The sequence below is a fragment of the Scophthalmus maximus genome, chromosome 22 (assembly GCF_022379125.1).
Source record: "Scophthalmus maximus strain ysfricsl-2021 chromosome 22, ASM2237912v1, whole genome shotgun sequence".
NCBI lineage: Eukaryota > Metazoa > Chordata > Actinopteri > Pleuronectiformes > Scophthalmidae > Scophthalmus > Scophthalmus maximus.
The window spans coordinates 7,283,931-7,305,773 of record NC_061536.1 but is presented as its reverse complement, the minus strand read 5'-3'; the positions used below and the strand labels follow the sequence as shown (position 1 = coordinate 7,305,773).

Below are 21,843 nucleotides of genomic sequence, written 5' to 3'. Positions count from 1 at the left end.
GGACGGTGGCTCAGAAGAGTCAAAACTGTTTGCCGCACAACAAGGCGCAGGAAGCAACTTCGCCTTTATCGCAGAGGTGGACTAACATCGTGGATTGTTTGGTAGAATTATATTATAGTAATATAATATAGTAATAGTCTTCGAACAACTTACTTTTGAACCAGGAGAAGCACAGCATGACAGTGATGTGTCTGATAGCCGTGATTTGAAAATAATGTAGTTTTACTTTTTCAAAAATCAAAAAAAAAAAAAGGGTCAACGAGTCATCGTGACAAATCCATGATCAATCATGAAAACGTGCAAACCTAAATCGTGGCAATCTGCACATCTAATGACATGTTATTGCAATGTCGGCCAGCAGATGGCAGCCAGAATCACTGCATGGCAATGGACACGAGCGGTCTGCTATGTAATGCCGTTTTATTCAATATTAAATAAATGAATAAATACATAAATTAATAAATATGTCTATGAAATACATCCTGAAATAATTAGATTAGGCAATAAATATATAAATACATGTAAATGTAAATATATAAATGAGTCAATTAGTTAAATGAATGAAAACATAGGATTTACTTTTATTTATTTCAGGGTACTTTTATGTCATAAGTCCACGTTTATTTATTACCGGGGACTTTCATTTCCTAATGCCACATTTATTTATTTCCCTCTCTATTAATTTGCATTTCTTATATGCAAAACAGGGGGCGTGGCTATCTGTCAGATTCAGACCGGTGCCTGGTGCGGGGCTCCGGGGCCCTGAGTGCTTGAGTCCCATAAATAAATTCCCATCAATTCCACCTTATGAAAGGTTTTCCAAGAATTTGTAAGTGTTAATCGGTCAACGCCTTAATCCCTGATTTGTCGGATGAGCATCACTGAGCAACATTTTTTGTCTAAATCATCTACAGGTCGCCACATGATTGTCAAGTCACTGATAGCAAAGAGTAATTGTGAGACTGTCAGAGTTTTGGGTCTCCCACTAAACCCACAATCTTCTGCTCGGCGGTGCAGTCTCCAACCAAAGCAGAGCAGCTGGATGCCGATGATCTGTTCGCTGTTTCACATGCTGAGCAAACACAGCAGACAAACATTCATTAGTGGAGAGGTGAAGGGGAGTTTGTTGCTGCTGGACGGCCTCTGACCCGGGACAAAGCTGCATTCCTTCTGCACATCCAGAGGATGATAAAGACTGGTTTTGTCTGATTATAAGGGAAATTCAGCCTTCAAATACTCCTTCGTTCTGTGATGTCTACAGCAAATTATTTTGTGCTGAAATTTGACCTTCCACTCAACCTGATTATTGCCTCCAATTGGCATGGATGGGCATGTTGCATTAGGCTGCAGATTTGCTCAAAGGTTACAGAAGAGATGCTCCGATAAAACTCTAAATTACTTTGAACTGTTCACTATCTTTAAGTAATACTACTGTAAGAAATCAGTTTGGTTTTACATAGTATATTTTCACCCCAGTACCTACAGCAAACTAAGTTTTGCATTAGCTGCACAATGTTAACCGCATAGTATTTTTTGTGCAGTCACACCCTTGTGTCGTGAGGGGAATGCATTACCATCAAAAATGTCATAAGGCTCATGACATGTTTTATGGTTATGCATTCCCAGTCCCCAGATTCGGCTGCTGGGGAAAAAATGGGAATGTCAGTCTTTGCCATGATTATTTGTTCTGTTGACTGTCAGCAGTGAGTCGAGAGAAAAGTCTCTCGAGGCGGACTTGTGGTTTTTGAGGGGTTGAAATCAAAAGTATGTGGTGTTCTAAACAGTTTCCCCCTGAGCTGTACAAATTATTATTCAAGTGAAACTGCATCCACTGCTTGTTTCTCAGACAGTGTGTCTTTTCTACAAACGTTTGGCGAAACAAATTCAATTACAGTAAATTCATGGACAGGCAACTGTGACTAAGTTATGATACTGGGGATCACACAAACTTTCTTCTGTTGATGAAACTGTTGTTTGCTTTCTTCACTTTTTGACCCGTGTCCTTTAACAATCATGACTGACGTTATAGTACAAAAACAAAATAAAAATTAGTCCATAACTCTATTATGTAATTTAACAGTTGAGGCAATAAAGCGACTATCATGAGAGCAGAACAGCTCAGACATAATTAAGGAATTAATGGCTATTAAATCACACAATAATTCATCAAAATCCAATAACCAAAATGTCAGATGTACTAGTCACTAAAATCGTGAGACAGAATAATTTATTGGAGCAGATACAAGGATTTGATCACAATCATCAATGCATAAAAGAACTATTAAAAAAAAATCATACTCTACACATTTATCATTTATCAGAATATAAGAAATATAGATTTACTCTTTAAAAACATCCATAAGCAACCCCAAGTTGGTCCCATTAATAAGAATGAAAGGTCTTTATAAAAGTGGTCACTAACAGGAGATCTCGTGCTGCGGGCACATTCAGAACTCTAGGATACAGTGGACTCGCCTAAAAAAATGTTATTTGTTCTGATGCTTATTACATACATACGTACACATTTTTTCAAGACAAAAACAACCTTAAAAATGCAAGAAATATATACAATTTCCTTGATTCCAGGCTTGCAACTTCCTATAATCAATAATCTTTCAAAAACAAACAGGAGTTACTCAATTTATATGTGACAAAAGCCACTAATACTCATATCTTTTCGGACCGGTGTGTCCAGTTTAAGTCTTTGAGCAGTTTGGGATGTTCGTGTCTCTGGGTGTGATTTTGAGTATTATAGGGTAATGACGGTGCCGTCCTCCTCCACTCCTCCCCTGGGCAGTGCAAGACTGTGCCGTGGGTCCGTTTTCAGGGAGCTGAGGATTTTGTGCAGGCTGCCGTTGCTGTGACGGAGGGCGGGGTTGCTGCTGTGATGCGGAGGCTGTACATAGTGACTGTGCTGGGGCTGTTGGTGCAGGCTGTGCTGAAGGTTCAGGTCTCTGTGGAGCTGGTAGCTGAGGCTACTGTGTTGTTGTTGGTGTTGGTGGGACCCTCCGTTGAGGCTCGGCTGGGAGCGGAAGGAGGCAGTGGAGACCATTGATGAACGACGCGTGGGGGGGCTGGGAGGTGACGCAAGGCCTGAAACCGTTTGCGGCGTCTGCTGATGCGTGCGAGAGACACTGGATGCCAGGGAAGCATTTGACCTTTGAGACGGCCGCTTGAGGCTGCTCTCAATGACGATATCTGCCTCTTCGTCGCTCTCCAGGTCGTCTTGGTACCCATGTGCTACCGAGGACCTCACCCCCACTGAGGCCACTGACAAACTTGGATAACCAGTGGATCCGCTGCTATCAGACGACTGGCCCGAGCTGCCCGATATCCTGCTGCTGCGGACCACGTTATTGCGCTGGTTCACTGGCTTGACCGTCACAATCAGGTTGTGGCTGTTGGCGATCATCATATCCGTTACCTGATCCAAGGACTTCCCAGTCACTTCAATGCCGTTCACCTCCAGCACCTCATCATTAACCGCGAGCAGCCCTGTGCTCTCCGCCAACCCTCCAGGCACCATCCGGGATATGAAGATGCCTGGGACTTTCTCCAGCCCATGTGGTGTCACACGAACGCTGGTTCCATCTCGGATGTAAAAACCCAAAGGCTTGTCTGAGCCGTGGCGATACAGCCGGACACGACGGTGAGATTCCGGCAGGATGTCCACATCAATAATGGAGGAGACGGGCCGGAAGTCCTGGGGCATGCCGATGCGGATGTGTGGCCGTTTGCGGTTGATGTCGTTGTTGCGCAGTGCAACCACTGCTTTCTTCCTGCGTGTTATAGTGTTGGTGCCAAAGTTAGCATAGTCGACCTCTTCTGCGAAGAAATAAGAGGGGACAGAAAACAGAGAGCGTAAGCATCGGGTATTCAGGTTTTATTAGCGTTAATGTGCAAAAAACAGGCTTTCCCGTGTTAAAACTAAAATACTTTCAAAGGTATGAAAAGTCAAAGAGTAACAAACTGACAACATAACTTATTTCCATACTTGAGCTACAAAACCTGTGCACACGAGTACTTCAGTATTTGCCTACACCTTTAAATCAAACCACCTGCCTAACAAACTCACAGACCTCTGCTCAAACTATGCCCAGATGTACTTGAAAAGAATGTTCCTGCAGGAGACCCACTAATCATTTATACAGATTTCATTCCACATGTGACATTAACACAGTTTTTATTACTGAGGCCATAAACAAAGCCCCGGTGGTGGCTGGTTTAGTCCTTAGCCGAGTCCCCTTTTAGAATGATGAGTCCAACCTATGTATCAAAAATGACGTGAGCATGTCAACTGTATTCACATACTGCTACTACTGAGATGCTGTGTGTGTATGTTTGGATAAAATGCTGAGTGTGCAGAACATTCCTGCCTGTGCTGACAGAGGTGACCCACCCTTTTGCTACTAGGCAGCAGCTGTAGGGATTTCCAGTGTACTCTTATGCACTTGGATACACACATGCACTATCCTCAGAACAAACACGGAATGTGAAATAAACAAAAGAAAAAGACTGACTGTACTTTCAGTTACATGCAGTTATCTCCACTAGCTGACCCAGAAAGTGACCTCGAAGGAGGACAAGACAATACACGATGGAAAGAATGAGGCTGTGAGGGAACATCAGTGGGGTAATCTCAGTTCAGGCGTGATATTTCCATCCAGAGAATTAGAGCAATCCGTGAAACAATGAAAACCTTCATGTAGGACTAGATCATCCTCACAGTAAGAGAGCAACGTCTTCAGAGCAACATATCACTTGAGAAACATGCACATGCACATGTGCAGATAAAATAAAGGAGGGTTGATTGAGGCCAAGCAAGAGTGGAGTGAAAAGTGTCTCAAAGAAACACGTGCGCTCCTTTATAAGAAAAAATTGACTCCATAGCTCTCTAATCTTCCCCGCTCAGGCAGACAGGAAATCTGGACACAGCAAAGCCTGATGTGTCAGGAAGTGAGGGTCCCCAGGCGGGAGCATCAGCTCCTGCACTTCCATGGAAACAACGATGAGTCATCTTTGCCCTACTGTGTGGGACACCTGTTTTACAAGATGATTGTGTGCGTGTGTGTGACCGCATTGTAATTTTGGATCCCGTCTTCAAAGTACACTGTGAGAGAGGGGGAGAGAACACTGAAACAAATATGGAGTCTCTGAGCAGAGCCAGCTGGCCCAGTCGTCCCCACCAGCCTCGGAGAAGTGCGGATGTCTGCCGTACAACCCCCCGTACAGTGCTGACTCATTAATAAATGTCGTCTTCCTCCACCAACTCCACCGCCCTCCTCTTCCTCGTCCTGAGCAGAATGTTGACTAAGCAGGATCTTGTTTAATCAGAGCTTTAGAGAAGTGGTGGTATGAGCATTGAGGTTCTGGGGGACATGGTGTGATTTTTTGTGCATATGTTCCTCACTGTCTGGTGTAAAAAAAGAACAAACAAAAAAGCATCTTGTTGGCATCACTGACAACAGTGCACAGGGGAAATTTGCAATGACTAAATTGATAAAAATGTCAAAAAATAAGGATGAAAAAATGAGTGATGGTGAAATAATAGATACACATACAGCGTGAAATAATGTTGTCAACTGCTGTGCAAGAAGCATGCAACACCTGGTAAAGAACTAGCCTGGAAAAAGCCTCTTATCAACTTTTTGCAAAAAGCATCCTTTGTATCATCAAACTTGCAGTGCATGGTATTCTTAGTTTTCTACGCATGTTGTGGCAGAAGTTGATTTGATTGAATCCAGACAAGGCATTTGCTACAGCACTGGAATTCTAGCCACAAGTGCAAGTTTCCCTGATGGGAACCATATTGGAGGGGAACTGCCGCCTCAGTCTCATTACAGGTCTCTGCTGTAACGCCCTCCTCCTTCCACACCCTCACCCCGGTCTGAAACCAGCAGCACGCCACACAGCCCCACCACACCGCCAGTGTTTTTGGTGGGACCGATGATCTTTCAGTCAGAAATCCTGTGTGTACAACTACAATGATGCCTTCTGCGAGTAAGGTCTCACAGCTGTTTTGCTAAATCCCACGAGAAGCCCATAATTTGTTTGAATAAAACTACAGTACAAATACAAAGACATTGGGTTAGTTTGATATGGGTAACAGAGATTGAAGTAAAGCTAAGCACTGGTTACATACCAATACATATTTGTCCGTAAATCAACCAATAATATCAACCAGGAAAAGGGCATTTTAAAAAGTCTATGCAAAAATTCTGCCTCAGTCTTGTTCAATTAAAAAAATACAAAAATCCTTCTTAAAGCAAAACTGAAATTAAAAAAATGGTTTTCCTCACTAATGGGTCAATCAAAGTCCTCATGTCCTCATAATTACATAGTTTCAATGTGAGTGTGAACCAAGTGAGCAATGACAGAGGATTTCAAACTATGGAAACGGCTGCAGGTTTAGCAGGTTCACTTGCATTCAGAAAGCCCTGACTTCGATTCATGTTTCAGAAAAGCTGAAATACTTCTCGTATCTTACACACATACATGAGTGCACTAAGGTGAAACCACGAACCCAACTGTCAATTGATAAGAATTTACTGAGAAACTATTTTGGTAAACGATTGATCGTATAAAGGAGACATATTACGCGTTCATGATTTTAATTTGGGTTATTACTAGAGAAGGTTTACACACTAGAATGTTCAGAAAATGCATCAGTTTCCTTATACTATCTAGTCCTGCACCCATGGTGCAAGTAAGTGTGAGTTGCAGCTGTTATGTGCACTATGCCTTCCATTACAAGTATGGTTGAAGCTACCATATATTCCCCTGGGAAGTAAAATCCATAGAGCATCATGGGATTACAGTATTTGGAGGTGCCACACAAATTAAAATGTTGAGTCATAGAACCAGACTGTGGTAGCAAAAGCCCGTCTGTCTATGTCTGTCTGCAGCTCTGCGGTATTATATTGTGGACCAATGCATTCGTCAACCTGAAAAAGGGTTTTTCCATCGTCAACTTACGTTTCCCTGTTACTGACGCACACCAAGAGAAAAAACAACATGCTGAAGGTATTTCCACAGTAGTAAGTGTGTGCATGTTTTTTGCATGTGAGACCTACAGTAGAGATTTAAGTATATGTGACTGCAGTCAAAGATGGAAGAAAATGATTTTATGAATTGTAGATGAAACAACATGAGCTCATCAAGGTCACCAAGCAAGGATGAACCATCAGGTGTCAAAGAAAGCTTTCAAAAGAGGTTGGGACACACACACACACACACACACACACACACACACACACACGCACGCACGCACGCACGCACGCACGCACGCACGCACACAGACGGACGGATGGTGGTGCAGAGCTAGACTAAGTGAGCATGTTCCAGCCGATCACACAAAGGTTATCGTAACAACTCCTGACAACCCTAATCCTGGCTACACTGAGGCATGATGGGTAAGCCAATGTGAACCCGTTGATCAAAGCCTGCTGGGCCACTGCCAGGCATCTGCAGCCTCAACAACACCTCGGAACCACAGACCATTAGAACAACTCTGTTCAATTAGGTGTTACTCAGTATTTCCACAGTGTTATTTACTATCAAATGTGATTTTCTGATCAGTGCATAGAATATGAAAACAGGTTAGATGATACACAATGTAGGAACTCTTTTTGTGCACACACCAGATGTTTGCATTTATCCTAAACTGCAGTTTGTTCTAAACTAAAGATTGGGGGGGGGGGGGGGGGGGGGGGGGGGGGGGGGGATTCCGCAAAAAAAAATGCAGCTAATAGAGATGCTAAATGCTGACAGAGATGGAAAAACATTCATTCACTTAAATAACATTAAACATCTGTGGCAAAGTCGAGTATCAGTGAGGGTAATATGAGAGCTCTGACACAGCTCTCTGGATGAAGAAAGAGGGTCAGAATATGACGGAGGGCTTTCAACCTTGCCAGCCATGTGAATCTAAATTCTGTCTTGCAATTTTGGCATAAAGTAATCATGGAGGTGATTTATTTAGGAGCTGCGCTGAAGCAGAAACCCAACGATGCCAGAGAACACCGCCTAAAATGGCTCCAGTCTGTAACCCACTGAAGAATCAGGGGGAAGAGGTCAGAGGTGAAAAGATGGCTTCTGGGTGACTTCTACATTGTCCTCTCCAAAATGTGTGTGTGTGTGTGTGTGTGTGTGTGTGTGTGTGTGTGTGTGTGTGTGTGTGTGTGTGTGTGTGTGTGTGTGTGTGTGTGTGTGTGTGTGTGTGTGTGTGTGTGTGTGTGTGTGTGTGTGTGTGTGTGTGTGTGCGCGCACGTATGAAATTCAAGGAATGTGGGGGTGAATGTAGTGGGAGAGGTCTCCGTACAGGTTCAAGACATTTAGAAGACAAGCATTAAACCTGCCAGGATACTGTTAAAGTAACGTGCCCCATCACCGGCATATTGCTAATCACCTCTACAGCCACACTGTGTGCCAACTCTAATGAAAACTGACATCCACCAGACAATCATATTCAAATGAGTGGGGAAACACAATATACAGCCTTTTGTGTTATAATAGTGCATTTTGTGGGGATAAAACTGGTTTCTTTGTGATCCCCGGTTGCTGTTGAATGCCCCATGCTGTTTCCAAGCTGACAAAGCACAGGAAAAAGTGGGAGAAAAAAAAAAAGTAGTCTTTGTTCAACCACAGCCCACCTCTAGTTAACCAAAGCTGTGAAAAGAAGGCCCTTTAAGTCCTCCTGCTTTCCATCTCCCATAAAAAGACAGGAATCTTAAGAGTTTTATGATCAGCCATTAAGGCCTCCGCACACTTGTTCCTGGCAGGTCTTGGCACATTCACTACCGACTCGACACGACTGTAAACAGCACAGACCCGAAAGACGACGGCAATGAACCCAAACACCGACAACAATATCCTATATCAACCCTGAGCCTCGTGCTTCATTTCACGTGTGAATGCAATGTGAGTAATACACAAATGGTATCAGAATATTTATCAACGGAGAAGTTGTATAATGCATGTGCGTGTATGCCGCTGTAGCGGCTTTCAGATATGCAATGAAGTCTGCACATTTTCCAGAGTTCATGTCTGGAAACAGCTTATGTGATCATTGACTTTGAAAAAAAAAAGAAAAAACTGTTCCGGATAAACAAACATTAGCGCTTGGCTCTAAGTGAATATGCCACAACACGACTGGTGAGCGGTGCCGTAATAACAACACAGACGTTCAGACTAATGATATTTGAAGAGGTGTTTGGGTGCCGGCTTCATGTGTGACATTTCACACAATGCTCTGCGAAAGTTGGCACACCATATTCATGTTTTTTTTTTTTTTTGGTATACCTCTGTTGGCAGAGGGAATATCATGAGGAGAAATGCCAAAGGCAGACAGAATTTATATTAATTTACTCATGATTTGCCCGTGTTGCCTCTGTAGTTCGAGCATGTGCCTGCGTGTCCCTGCACTAGCATGACCATGAATGGAAATGTTTGTCATTAGTCAGTAAATGGGAGTCAAAGGAACATACCATAAAACATTACTTCATATATAATTAGCTATTAAAAGTACCAGCTAAATGATAAATTAGTTTTATTACCATTCAAAAGCTATATTGTTGATTGTCAGACTGATGTTTATGACTGATTTTTAAACAACTTTGTCAGTAAAAAGCCTTGTTCTTATGTGCATGTGAGACTTGGGGTGGAGACGACAGCATCAACACCCTGCTAACAGCTTTGCTGGTGGCCCCTCAGGGGTGCGAACCCTCTGGAAATGATATTTTTGCCCAGCGACATGACCCCGGACACCAGCAGCCAAGCCGAGGAACTTTCACGAACACACGATCCTTTCAGACGGCTTCACAGGAGCAATAACTACCGTGGTGACACCCGACCTCGCAGAGAACTCTACAATACAGTTGGTCATTGAGATATGAAGCCAATGCTACATGCTAGAATTTGCACTTTGAGCACAGTCGGGCATATTGTGACTGCGTGGAGAAAACTATGCTCCTCGAAAATTTGTGATTTTTTTTCCCAGATAAACTTGAAGCAGAAATAGACAACTGTTTGGCTTAAACTCGTCATTATAATGTTAAAACTGATTGCACAGTGTAATGGCGATACAAAAATGACACCACGTGGTATTTGCATTTCTCACTGCATGAAAAGTTGGTGTGTTTTTTTGTTTTTTTTTTACAGTTGAGCAATGTTACAGTCATTAGCTCAGTACTGTATGCTCAAACCAAAGCCTACGACCTCTGGCTTGTTACTATGTCTACAGCATATTCAGCTACAGTCCATCTATGCAAGTGACATTCCTGCACCCCAACAACTCCCCCCCCCCCGCCCGCCCCCATCACGGTCCTCGGCCAAGCGTGACAATGTGCTTAGTGACAGGAGAGACCGTAATCACTGGAGAGGGACGAGGCACACAGAGAGAATAGTGAATAGTGCTGGACCCTGCTGCCTTTTGCATTAGGTCACTGGATGCTGTGGCAGTGGGCTTCATTCCTGGGCCCCACAAATGCACGCATACGCACGCACACACAGCTGGAAGCTCCTCACTTTTAAAAACCACCAGGAATATGGCATAAAAGTATAGAGAACGGGATGAGACTTGCGGGTCAGAACGAGGCACTGAATGTGAAACTCCCCCCCCCCCCCCCCCCCCCCCCCCCCCCCCCCCCCCCCCCCCCCCCCCCCCCCCCCCCCCCCCCCTTACCTACATTTGCAATTTTTTCCCCTGTGTTTACATTAGAAAAGACATGATTTAATGAAATCCAGGGCGCTTTGTGCTGCGCTCTCCTCGGGTCACAAATAGCTGGTTTCCATGACTCTCCAGTGGTTTCATGCAACGAATCCAAGTACAGAAAATTGAGCTGAGCAGCCAAAATCTACTTTCATGTAATGGAACTGCAGTGAACACTTTAAAAAAAAAAAAGAGGCTTTCCTCCTCTAATGCGCTTCTGTTTAGTTGCCAGGTCAAATTTTCACCTTTGTCAAAAACACAAAATTGCACGGGGCCCCGACCGACATGTAAAAATGTATTGGGTGGACCAAAACAATCACTATTCTTGGACGTCTCGTCTCTTCCGCATTGGAGACGGCTGGGAAGTCTATCTGTGTGTTTAGGGGCCGACTGCTGCCAAGTCATCCAGCTAGTACTAACATGGAAAAGAATCCAGACAGAATAGAGAAGAACTCTTTTTTTTTTTTTTTAAACATGCAAACATATTTCACATTCTTGCAGTGGCGGTTGAGGCAGGGCCCGGGTGGAAATTTGGAGAAGCTCGATAAACGTGCGTGGTTATAACGGACGGCCCCTCTGAAGGTCTGGGTAGGAACTTACTGGAAGTTTGTTGGGTGCATAGAAAAGAACGGTCATATAGGCAGTAGTGAAAAGTTCCTAAACATTCTTCAATAATGGACTTGAAAATAATTTCTAGGTATTTGTATTTGTATGTGCTACGTTATTGTTCTACTTCGACACAATGCAAAAGGGAAATATATTTATATACTTACATATTTAAGTTCCCTACATTTATCTAACAGCTATATTCACTAATTATTCATCATCGCAATTACAAAATATGTCCGCAGACAAGGCAGAGACAGCTGACACAGTACTCAAAACTCCCTCTGTGGGGGTTCCTGCTACATGTCTGCCATGACGAAACAGGCTGACAATTGTGAAAAGCAACACCAGCAATGCCGTAGCGGCTGGTAAAACATGAAAGAAGATAAAACTAAGAGAGACCTTGGGATTACAAAAAACTGAGTCAGAGTAAGGAGCAAGTCAGGTGAAACTGTCTGCGAGAGGATGAGACAAGACTCTAGCGTTCAAACATGTGCTGGGTACAACTTTGCACGCAAATCCCTGCACTCATTTCACCAACAGTTACTGCGGCACACAGGGGCCGGGCTGCACATCTGGGACAAGTTAAAAGGAGCTGCCTTGTCTGCTCTGCCCTGGCTCGGTCTGCGTGGAGGGGTGGGGAGAGAGTCGCAGGTTTAAGATTCGCTACAGGTATCACCACCCCCCCCCAACACGCACGCACGCACGCACGCACGCACGCACGCACGCACGCACGCACACACGAGCGCTTTCGTTTGCCTGTAGACTGACCCTAGCTCTAACCATGACCACTCCTTGCCTCGTCCTGACGCTGACAAACAGACACACGACTCCACACAGCACCAGCAACTTTATTCACACACTCACAGTTGCGGGAAGAGAGGCCCAGACCAAGAGAAGGGTATTTAAAGGAGGGAGTAGGAGAGTGCATGTGCGTACATAAGGAGATTAACCTGTGTGTGTGCTGACATATGACGGAGGAGGGCAGAACATCAAAGAGGGTGGACGCGGGGAGCGATGGAGTAGACCGGGCTCGCATTCCTCAAAAAGAACGAGCTACTCTCCATAGGAGTACTTCCCCCCTTCAAGAGAAAAAGAAAGTGCTGGTGGGGGGTTCACAAACCTTCCTGTTTCCTCCTCCTTAGACTACTGCTTCTGGTTTTAATGCAGCTGCCTTCCCTGCCGGTCATATGCACGTTTCCAACCAAGAAAACACATGCTGTTGACTTAAGTTCCACTAAGTCTCCCCTCCATCTGGCCCACAGGTACCCAAGGCTGCCTTCGCTGCCTAGTACCCATGCAAAGATATAAATAAACTTCACAGTGGAACACAACGTTAATGGAAATCTTGGAGTCTTTGCTTGAAAAACACCCATAATACTATTCGGGGGTAGATTTTCAAATTGAACAAGACTCATTGTCTCAAGTGTAAACATCAAAAATACACTGACGTTTTCGCAGCCATATGACAAATAATACAATTACAGGCGTTTTGGCTAAGAAAGGATAAAGGGGGAATAGATTCTGGCAGTGTAGTGGTGACATAGGTCACAGCAGCAGACTTGGCCTAGAGTCTCTGCCACCTGTCTGGCCGTCTGTTTGTGTGAGAGTCCATGTGAGTGATGAAGTGGAAGTGCGAGAGAGAGGGATAGACTCAAAGACAACGCAGACACAATGTCTCTAAATGCCTATAACAAATGAGATATTGTTCCCTGACAGCCAGTGTTTCTTTCAATATTCCTCTTTTCCCAAACACGGCAACAGCAAGACGCTCAGATAACGTGATTATGACAATCGCTGCATAAACTCACAATTCCTCTCCAACACCCCCAAACAGAATACAAGCTAAGCGGCCTTCAGCATCTTCGACCATCAAATAATGTTTAATGAGCCCCAGACTGAAAAGGTTTGCCCTCAATTGGATTTTCTTCACATTGCTTAATGAAGAGAACAGTGTTTACGAGTCCTATGTGGACATAATTCATGTGAGCCCACATTGTTCATTTGCAATTATCTTCTTTCTTTCTTTTTTTCTAGATCGTTTTATTGCTAAGAAAATGAATGGACCCATTTAACATTGTAATCGTGTTGAAATTGTTCATGTTATTTGAATAGCTGCAAACAGGATAGGGGCATTGCATTAGAACAAAAAGAGGCCAAACAGGGAGAGGCTAAAAATAATAAACCTGCATGTAAGGAGGATGCAGTGGTTGCTGTGGATGGGTGGGTAAACAGAAACATTACTATAGTGTATAATCAAACTGCCCGGGACTTAACCACAGTATTTATACTGTATTTAGCTGTCAAGGGAACAGTCTAAACTAAGTCAAATATAGGAACTGACACATAGAATCACTGCAGTTACATTACAATATTGTTTTAGGTGTAACATTTCAAAATCTAATTGTCATTTGGGCTATTGACAAATCGTCGACATAGGCTAGTCATTTCATGAAATATTTCCTCTTGTGGTGAATATGATGTATCAGATGATCATTAATATGCTCAGGTCAATGTACAGAACTATGGAAGACACATCTGCACTTCCTGCCATGGTAGAAAAAAGGAAGCCAAATGGTGCCGTCATTTGGAGACGCATTCTGCATAGTAGTAGTGATCGCAGAGTGGAACCGATCAATCTCAGCTGTCAGCGATGACTCGCACCATATACCTGCACCATTTATAGCAACAAATAACTAGTAAGAACCAAACTTATCAGAAAAAATGAACAGTTGAACCACTACTTTGACAGACAGATAGGAAAATGAGTCAATCAAGCAAGCAGACGGACACAGGCTTGAAAATGGACTCATTTGATTCTGTAGACAGGTGAAGAGAGCAACAACCCATCACGCTGCCCGTGAGCATATTTGAAATTTCATTTCTAGTAAAACTGTTGGCTTAAAGGGAAACTGAAAGAGAGACTGAAGAAAGGGCTCGACTGTCCTCTGTGTTCACAGAAGATGTCGTGCTGAGAGGGTCTTGCAACAACCCACAGAAAAAAGTGATCCTTTGTTATGAAGCTGCCTCTGGAGACTTTCGACTCATTCTCACCATGGGCAAGAAAAATAATCTGTCACGTTACAACTCGTCTTATAAGAGGCCAGAGAAAATGTTATCTCCAAAGGCAAATGAGATCACTTTTTTTCTTTGCTTTTATCCTTGTCCAAGCACAGGGCTGTTTTCAGACACAAACCCAAACAAAATGTCCAGAAAATTGGGTCTGGACATTTTCCAGAGTTTACCGTTCACGTATGACGAAAGCAGAAAGGGATTGTCCAAGTCAGACGCGTTCACAATCACAACAGCAGGAACACTTCCGGAACATGGTAAAGGAACGGCGCCTGAGCAGAGCGCCCACTTACTCACCATGAATCTTTCACCTATTTTCCTGCTGTATTCTCACATGGGCTCACTCAGACATTTTCGGAAATTTTTATAAGGGGACTGGCAGGGAAAGTTACAGAACAAAGTCCAGAGCAACATTTGGGGACACCTCCCAGGAAGAGTTCAGGTAAATGTCCTGATTTCATTGCATGTCTGAAAGCAGCTATTAGTGCAGACACTCTTATGCAGACAATGCATTCCCTAGCCCCTTACCAAAACCTTAACAACAACTAATCCCAACCCTGACATTTTGGGCTGAATTTGGGCTTCTGGTCCACTTTTGTTCTTGATCCACACTGACATTAGCCATCTTAATCCTCCGAAGGGGATCCGGCATGAGTTTTGCACTGCTGTGTGTTGAACACTGCCATTAGCACCAGCTCTCTGATTGACCTCTTTCCAGTCAGGAAACAGGGTCACTGAAAAGCCCCTTTCTGGCCTCCAGGTGAGCCCCCCCCCCCCCCAACCCCCGATCCCTGGAGATGTGATTGGGCTCCTTTGCAAGCCCGGACATTCCCATCCTTCCCTGCACCTGAAAAACACCAACACCCTCTCTTACACAACCACACAGCATAACAGAACACTTCCTGTGTGTGGTGACACACAGCCTCGGTTCTTCCTGCTCCTACTTTGCTCCACTGACTCCATTTGTGGTTTACTTCATCCAGTCTCTGGACCCATATCATCTCTCACCGCACGCACGCACGCATGCACGCACACATGCACGCACACATGCACGCATGTCAAAACTGTCTATGGGAGAATTTCCACATGAGCTGTCAGTGTCCATTGTTACGGCGGGTCTCTGGGACACAGTTCGTATCAGCACAAGAGTTGGGGCTCATTCCTCCCCTCCTCCATTCTTTTCCTTCCTCTCCCATCCTGAACTGCTGAGCTGGCCTGATTCAAGCACCAACTCGGGGGAGGGTGGAAGGAGGGGAAGGCTGTGTGGGAGAAGGTGCAGTGTCTTCTCACCATGTCCGTCTATTCCTGCCAGACATTTGGTGAGTCAGTTGAGGAGCTCGCGAGAGAGCTAGTAAGGGGGCCCCTCTGGGTCAAAACTTAATTTATTAAAGTTTATAAAGGTTTGATGTTTCCAGGCCGGATATACCAGTGCAGCATTCATTTAAAATGGGCTCAGGGGCAGAGAGTAATCCAGTCCACCTTTATGTGACTATGACTAAAAAGCTATGCAAGGTAGGGGGTGCTTTTATAATAAAAATCACTTTGAACCCTCCTCACACACTCTTACATACCCTTTAACTGTCTTGCCCAATTTTCTCTAGCATCAATAGTGAGCAGATGCTGAATCCTAGATGTATTGATCAAGAGTATCCAAAAAAACCCTGCACTGACTCTTCCAAGAGTAATCAATAACGCCGTGGACAAAACACGGATAAGTCGTTCGCCTTAGATCCCCTTTGTAATTTACTTTGATGTAAAATGAAGTTTCCAGCGGCTATTGTCAGGCTCATTGCCAGGTCTGGTGATCTGTGATGGCCAATCGCTAAAAACCTCTTGGCTTTATTCTAGCCAATCCAAGCACTGAAGTGCATGTTATGGCTGAAGGATTGCCAGACTGGTGCGGGGGATGATGACAGCTTGTCTCATTGTTTCGGCCTCATGACCTATATATGGCCATACTTTTAGCTGGCTCCAATTGTTCTTTTAATTTCTCGAGCGCAGGATATTGTTGCATAATCCACTTCACCACCATCGTCTGGAGGTTTGAAAAAAAAAGCAATGGCTAAATTCAGTCATCTTCCACGCCAGCTGACATGTGAAAATGTGATAAAGTCTGTCTCTCTTTTTTCTTTAAAAAACAAAAACAAACATACAACAGAACGGCCTCCGGTTTTGTCAGAGTGGCTTGGCCACAAGGGAATATAAGAGTAAACAACCCTAAAGAAACACTGAACTCCCTCTCTGCGAAAAAACAAGCAGTCTACTAAATGGTTTAGTAAACCAAAAACTTCACAAAATAACCGGGACTCGTATTGTTCCTACACACAGACCAAAGGTCGCGAGTCGAGAGCTAATGGCGTTCACTTGTACACAGCCATGTCTGCACTGCAGGCTTTTATGTTAAGTGAGATTTGGTTCTGGATGGTTCCTGCCTCCGGGACACTGAACTTCAAATGGGGGGAAAATAAATGACTTCACATGGGGTCGAGCACATCTGATTGGTTTCAGGGAACAAGAGGGTGTGTGTGTGTGTGTGTGTGTGTTTGTGTGTTTGCAATGTACAGATTTATAGCATATGAGCCGTGTGCACCAGCAGCGGTGTGCGGGACAGACTCCACTCGGGTTTCAGCAGTAAGAATGAGTTTGTTATTTTGTAGCCAGGACACAGCTGACCCAAAGTGAGCCGGGTGGCTCTGAAGCCAACCTCGCCGGCGGTGAGTGTGTTTGCTGCGGAAGAGCTTTCGAGAAGCAAAGTCAGTCCCTCCTTTGTAATTATGGAATCCCAAAATAACCCTGAGCAGAGGCAGGGTTGATGGTGTGCTAGCTGGCTCTTGTGGCTCAAACTGCTTATGCCAGAAAGCTACACGTTGTTTGCGGGGGCCAGATGTGAAATGAGTGATATAAAGTTCTATTATAATAAAAAACTTTACAATATAACTTCTAACTATAAAGAAAAACAGGAATCAAATACATCTTGCTATTCCTATTTTAAAAAATCAAAACAGTAGCCCATACATTATACAGCAAACCTGTATGCTTTGATTAAGTGAGTAAAAGCTAAGATTTCCTCAGGAGGACACCAATCCTTTGCTCCAACTTGTGCTCACAACATTAGCATATGGTGTGTTTTCAGATGCACGGGCAGAGCATGCCTGGCCCTGTCCTTCGGCAGAGCTGTAATTAAATAGGAACTGCAGCGAGCAGTCTCACAGCGCTCCGTCTCTGCACAAACCAGCGACTCCTCCCTCGAAAAAAAACACCCACCCGGCGTCCATGCTCCCCGCTCTCCCTAACCCCAGATCTACACCCTCTTCCCTCACTTTGCTCACGGCTCGCTTCTAAACTTGGCCCTGGGAATTTTCCACTGCATTCCCTTGTTCGATCATACAGTGCTGTCTTGAAAAAAAACAAAAAAAAACCCCATCCCTTTACCGTTATTAACCACAAACCTGTGATGCTATGCATAACGGCAGGCATTTCCAAGTCAAATGATGAAATGTGTCGTGTGCCCTTCAGCCGATGACTTTCTGTATTTCAAGAAGTGTAGTGCAAAGCATTGAGTGTGTAAGAGTTTACACTGAATAAATACAATAATTGACGCAAAAGACTTTAACGCCAAAGAGGAGCTGTTACCCAAAACGCTTAACTAGTCGTTTATTAAAGAGAATTCGTTTTTACGAATCATTTTTAACACTTGAATTGTTATTCATGAGAATAAGAAAATATAGCACCATAGAATTAAGAATTAAAAATATGGTGAAATTCTATTGTATAGATAAACAGCTGTCCTCATCTGGATTTCTGTCCTATCATAGGTTAAAACAGGAGTGCGTCAGGCCCTGCTTCTTATTTTTAGGACAGCCAACAAACAAAGACCAAAAACCTACAAACACACAAACAATTGGAAATTGTAGGTCCAACTCACATGCTAACAAACAAGGCCCTGACGTATTTCAAATTGGTTTTCTCTCTTTGAAGGTCCACGCCGCCGAGGAGTGGCCGTATAGTGCTGCTGGCGGCTGAGGAAGTTGTTTGTTTGTCCCTGAAGGACGGGCATCACGTCCAGCATGCAATTTACAGCGCCTTCATCGCGGGGCTTATTTAGATGCAGCGTGAGGTCAGTGTCAGCTCAGCCACTGGGTTTTTGAGAATCGTCGCAGTCATAACAGAAGGTCTTTCAAGACGCGGAGGCATTTCTTGAATTGAGAGCAGATGTGTTTGTCGTTTTTTGTTTTTTTTTACCAATACGAAGACGTGAAAGATCAGCTGCGCACCTCAGGAAATTTGCACGCCAAACATTTGCTTGGTTGAAAATTAAGCCGTTTTGTTGGAAGGATTTATTTACTACTAACCCGACGCCTAAACATTTTGTGATCGTGCAAAAACCCCAAAGTGGACATTGTTGACTTTGGGTTCTAAAAATACGAAAACAAACGCTCATCACATGTGACAAACGGATCGGAGGAGTGCCCCGACGCAAGACACTCCCGTCCCACAATGTCTGGAAACTTCATCGCGGGGGAGCGGGTGCTCAGTTCAAAGTGGGGTCGTAAACCGAAATGAAAGCGGGGACTTTGGAAACACAAACACCAATGTAGCTTTTGCCAAACACAACAGCCCTCAGAGGTTTAATTAAAACACAGGACCTCCCCTCGCAGGCCTCAGGAACAGAGAGGATTGAATGTGTGCGAGTCTGCTGGGATTTGGGACGCAGGCGAACGCGTGTTAGTGCCAAATGCCAAATGTATGCAAAGATATGCTTTGCCATCAAACTAATCAGTTCACAAACATATATAAGAACAAAGTGGATGCAAAGGAACAGTGTGTGTGTGTGTGTGTGTGTGTGTGTGTGTGTGCGCGCTTATATGTAGCTGCACATTCAGTCTCGAGTGTAGACTATTTGTGCCAGCTGACATGATTCATGGCATCATCCAAGCTGGTCTGCAGTGTCTTCGCAGTCGGGGGCGGCTCCCCCGTCGGACATGGCTGCTGCAGCTCTGTCCGGCTCCTGGCATCTCCATCACAATTTAACTACGGCTGGCATTGTCTGAAGAGACGCAGGGAATAGGGCCACACGCAGGTTTTATGGAGAAGCCCACACACAGCAACTGAAAAAGGTTTAACGGCACAGAAGCCCTTCCCAGCGGAGACGGGGACACATCTCCTACACTGACGAGCCCTTTTAAACACCTCACTTGCCTGAGATGAGGCATTTTTTCTCATGCTGCTCCTTTCTGAATGCAACCCAGATGTGTCTTTGAAGTATCTTTCTAAAGCTTACAAAAAGCTCCAATAGAAGGCTTTTGTCTCACACTGTACATGACATTTTCTTGTGGCACCTCTCCTCGGGGCCTCCCCCTCCTCCTGATTTCCGTTGGCTCAGATTGCAACGGGAGGAAAGACAGCCAGACCACTGGATGGAGGTGGACTCAACCTGCCCACTCCTCCCTCTCCCCTTCCTTCCTTCCTTCTCCATGCCCGTCCATCTTTCTTACTGTCAGGCTGACTCCCCACTGTCTGCCGTGGTTTTGCTCTCCACTCTTCCCTTGACAACTGAGCAATGCAACGAGCTCTAATGCTCAAAAGAGTGAGGATGCGTCCGGGCAGCTACACCTAAAACGGAATTCAGGGATTCGCTGGAGCACTTTCTACACAAGGAAAAGGGAAAAGCACACAAGGGTGGAGATGTAAAAAAGAAAACAAAAGCACAAAAGGAGAAAACAGAGATGGGCTTTAAAACCCAGCTGCTGTCTCCTTCGAGGAGCGGTAGGTAGCGCGCAGGCCCTGTTGCATCACAGTGAGGCATTTCACTAAACCCGCTCCGCACACAGCCTGAGGCCGCTCTCTTGTACCGAACACAAAGGGAGTGGAAGCCGCTGAATAACAGGCCACGCTCAAACTCACTCTTAATGACTCTGATGCTCGGTCACAAAAAGCACATGACTGCAAGGCAACGGGACAGTGCCTTGACATGATTTAAATAGAGTCGCTGGTATGAGGAAAGGGATGAGCGTAATGGCTGCGCGTGAATATTGCGAATGTTATTTGACCGTGTGGCTCGAACACAAGCGATCCGAAACGCAAGAGAGCAAAGACGACAGACTGGCATGACTACATTCAGATTTATCCATACCAGTCGAGGGATCTCCTCTAATCCAGTGTGTGAGGACTAAATCAGCTTTGTGAGATTTGTTTGGGATAAAAAGAGCCAATGCTAATTACTGAAGTGGATCTTTTTCCTCTTCTATATGGATCAAACGCTGTGGGGGTCACAGCTTTGACCTACAGCTACCATGACGGAGCACTGGCGTGTTGAGACATCTGCTGCACAATCACATCGAGTTAACAGGGCATGTGGACTAAAGTACACACACACACACACACACCTCCACGTGTTCTCTGAAGCCCTGTGGCCATGGTGTGAGAGTGGCCAGATGTGCCGACAGGATTCATCCAGTTGACCAATATAACACCACACAGACGGAGAGGAGCACACATGTATGTTAAGTCTGTGCAGCTGTGACACATTGAAGAGAATTTGTACCTTCTGGAGCTGAACAAAGTACAAAAAGATGTTGACGATGAACAACAGCCCAAAATGTTAAATATTAGAAACTGAAAATGAGGAGAAATGTGAAAATAATAACAAACTCCACGTTCCAAAGTTACCAGAAGTAAAACGGTAAAAAGCAAAGTCCAGCACCAAGGGGCACAGAACAACATGAGAACCAAAGGAACGAGATGTCTGCTTGCAATCTTATTATTTTATGAGAGGAAATAAGATTTTTTTCAGAAAATTCAAGTAAATGGAGTTCACCAAAACCAGACCCCAAAAACCCCCCCAACAAATTCATCTCCATTTCAACATTTGGCCTGTAACCGTTTCAGGGGATTAGAGCCACGGCTTCAGAGTTGCTGTTTCTTCACTCTGTCCTATTTTGTCTCTTTTACAACCGTCTGGCCGTTTCTAATTTTAACATTAAACAACAGACTGAATCGTTAAGAGCCACACTCAATGCAAAAAAGAAGAAGAAGAAGAAGAAGTGGGCTGAGGGGTGCTGACCAGAGCTGCTGCTGCTAGCCAGAGTGACTCCATAGATGCAAAGGTCAAGTCAGGTCAGGTCTGTGTAAGGTCAAGCCTTTGCCTGTCAGACACATCCCCCGACATCTCTACACACACCCGACAGCCCCAAATAATACTGAGGAGACGACGACACCTTTGTCTCTAAAAAGTTAGTTTTACATAATGCTGATTTGTCAGTGATGAATTTTAAACCCAATCTTCTGGAGTGAAAGCGAGTGGCCATTTTTTTCTCCAATTACCAGTGAACACAGACACCTTCTTTAAGGGGATGACTAACACAAGGACAACTAATGGACTTTTCACTCAAACAACTCCGCCACTCTGTCTGCATTCGTTCCACTGTTGTTCTCCCTTAGTAGTTCAGAGTGTAAAT

At 44.4% G+C, this 21,843-nt stretch overlaps 1 protein-coding gene across 1 annotated transcript in view; it reads right to left on the bottom strand.

The window, feature by feature from the left end:
- Positions 1-2,210: 2,210 nt before the first annotated feature.
- pard6gb (par-6 family cell polarity regulator gamma b) overlaps positions 2,211-21,843 on the bottom strand; it is a 31,086-nt gene continuing 11,453 nt past the window's right edge. Inside the window, exon 3 of the mRNA XM_035621093.2 lies at positions 2,211-3,825. Within this exon, the coding sequence (XP_035476986.2) occupies positions 2,750-3,825 (1,076 nt within the window). The 3' untranslated portion in view covers positions 2,211-2,749. The remainder of the gene's footprint in view (positions 3,826-21,843) is intronic.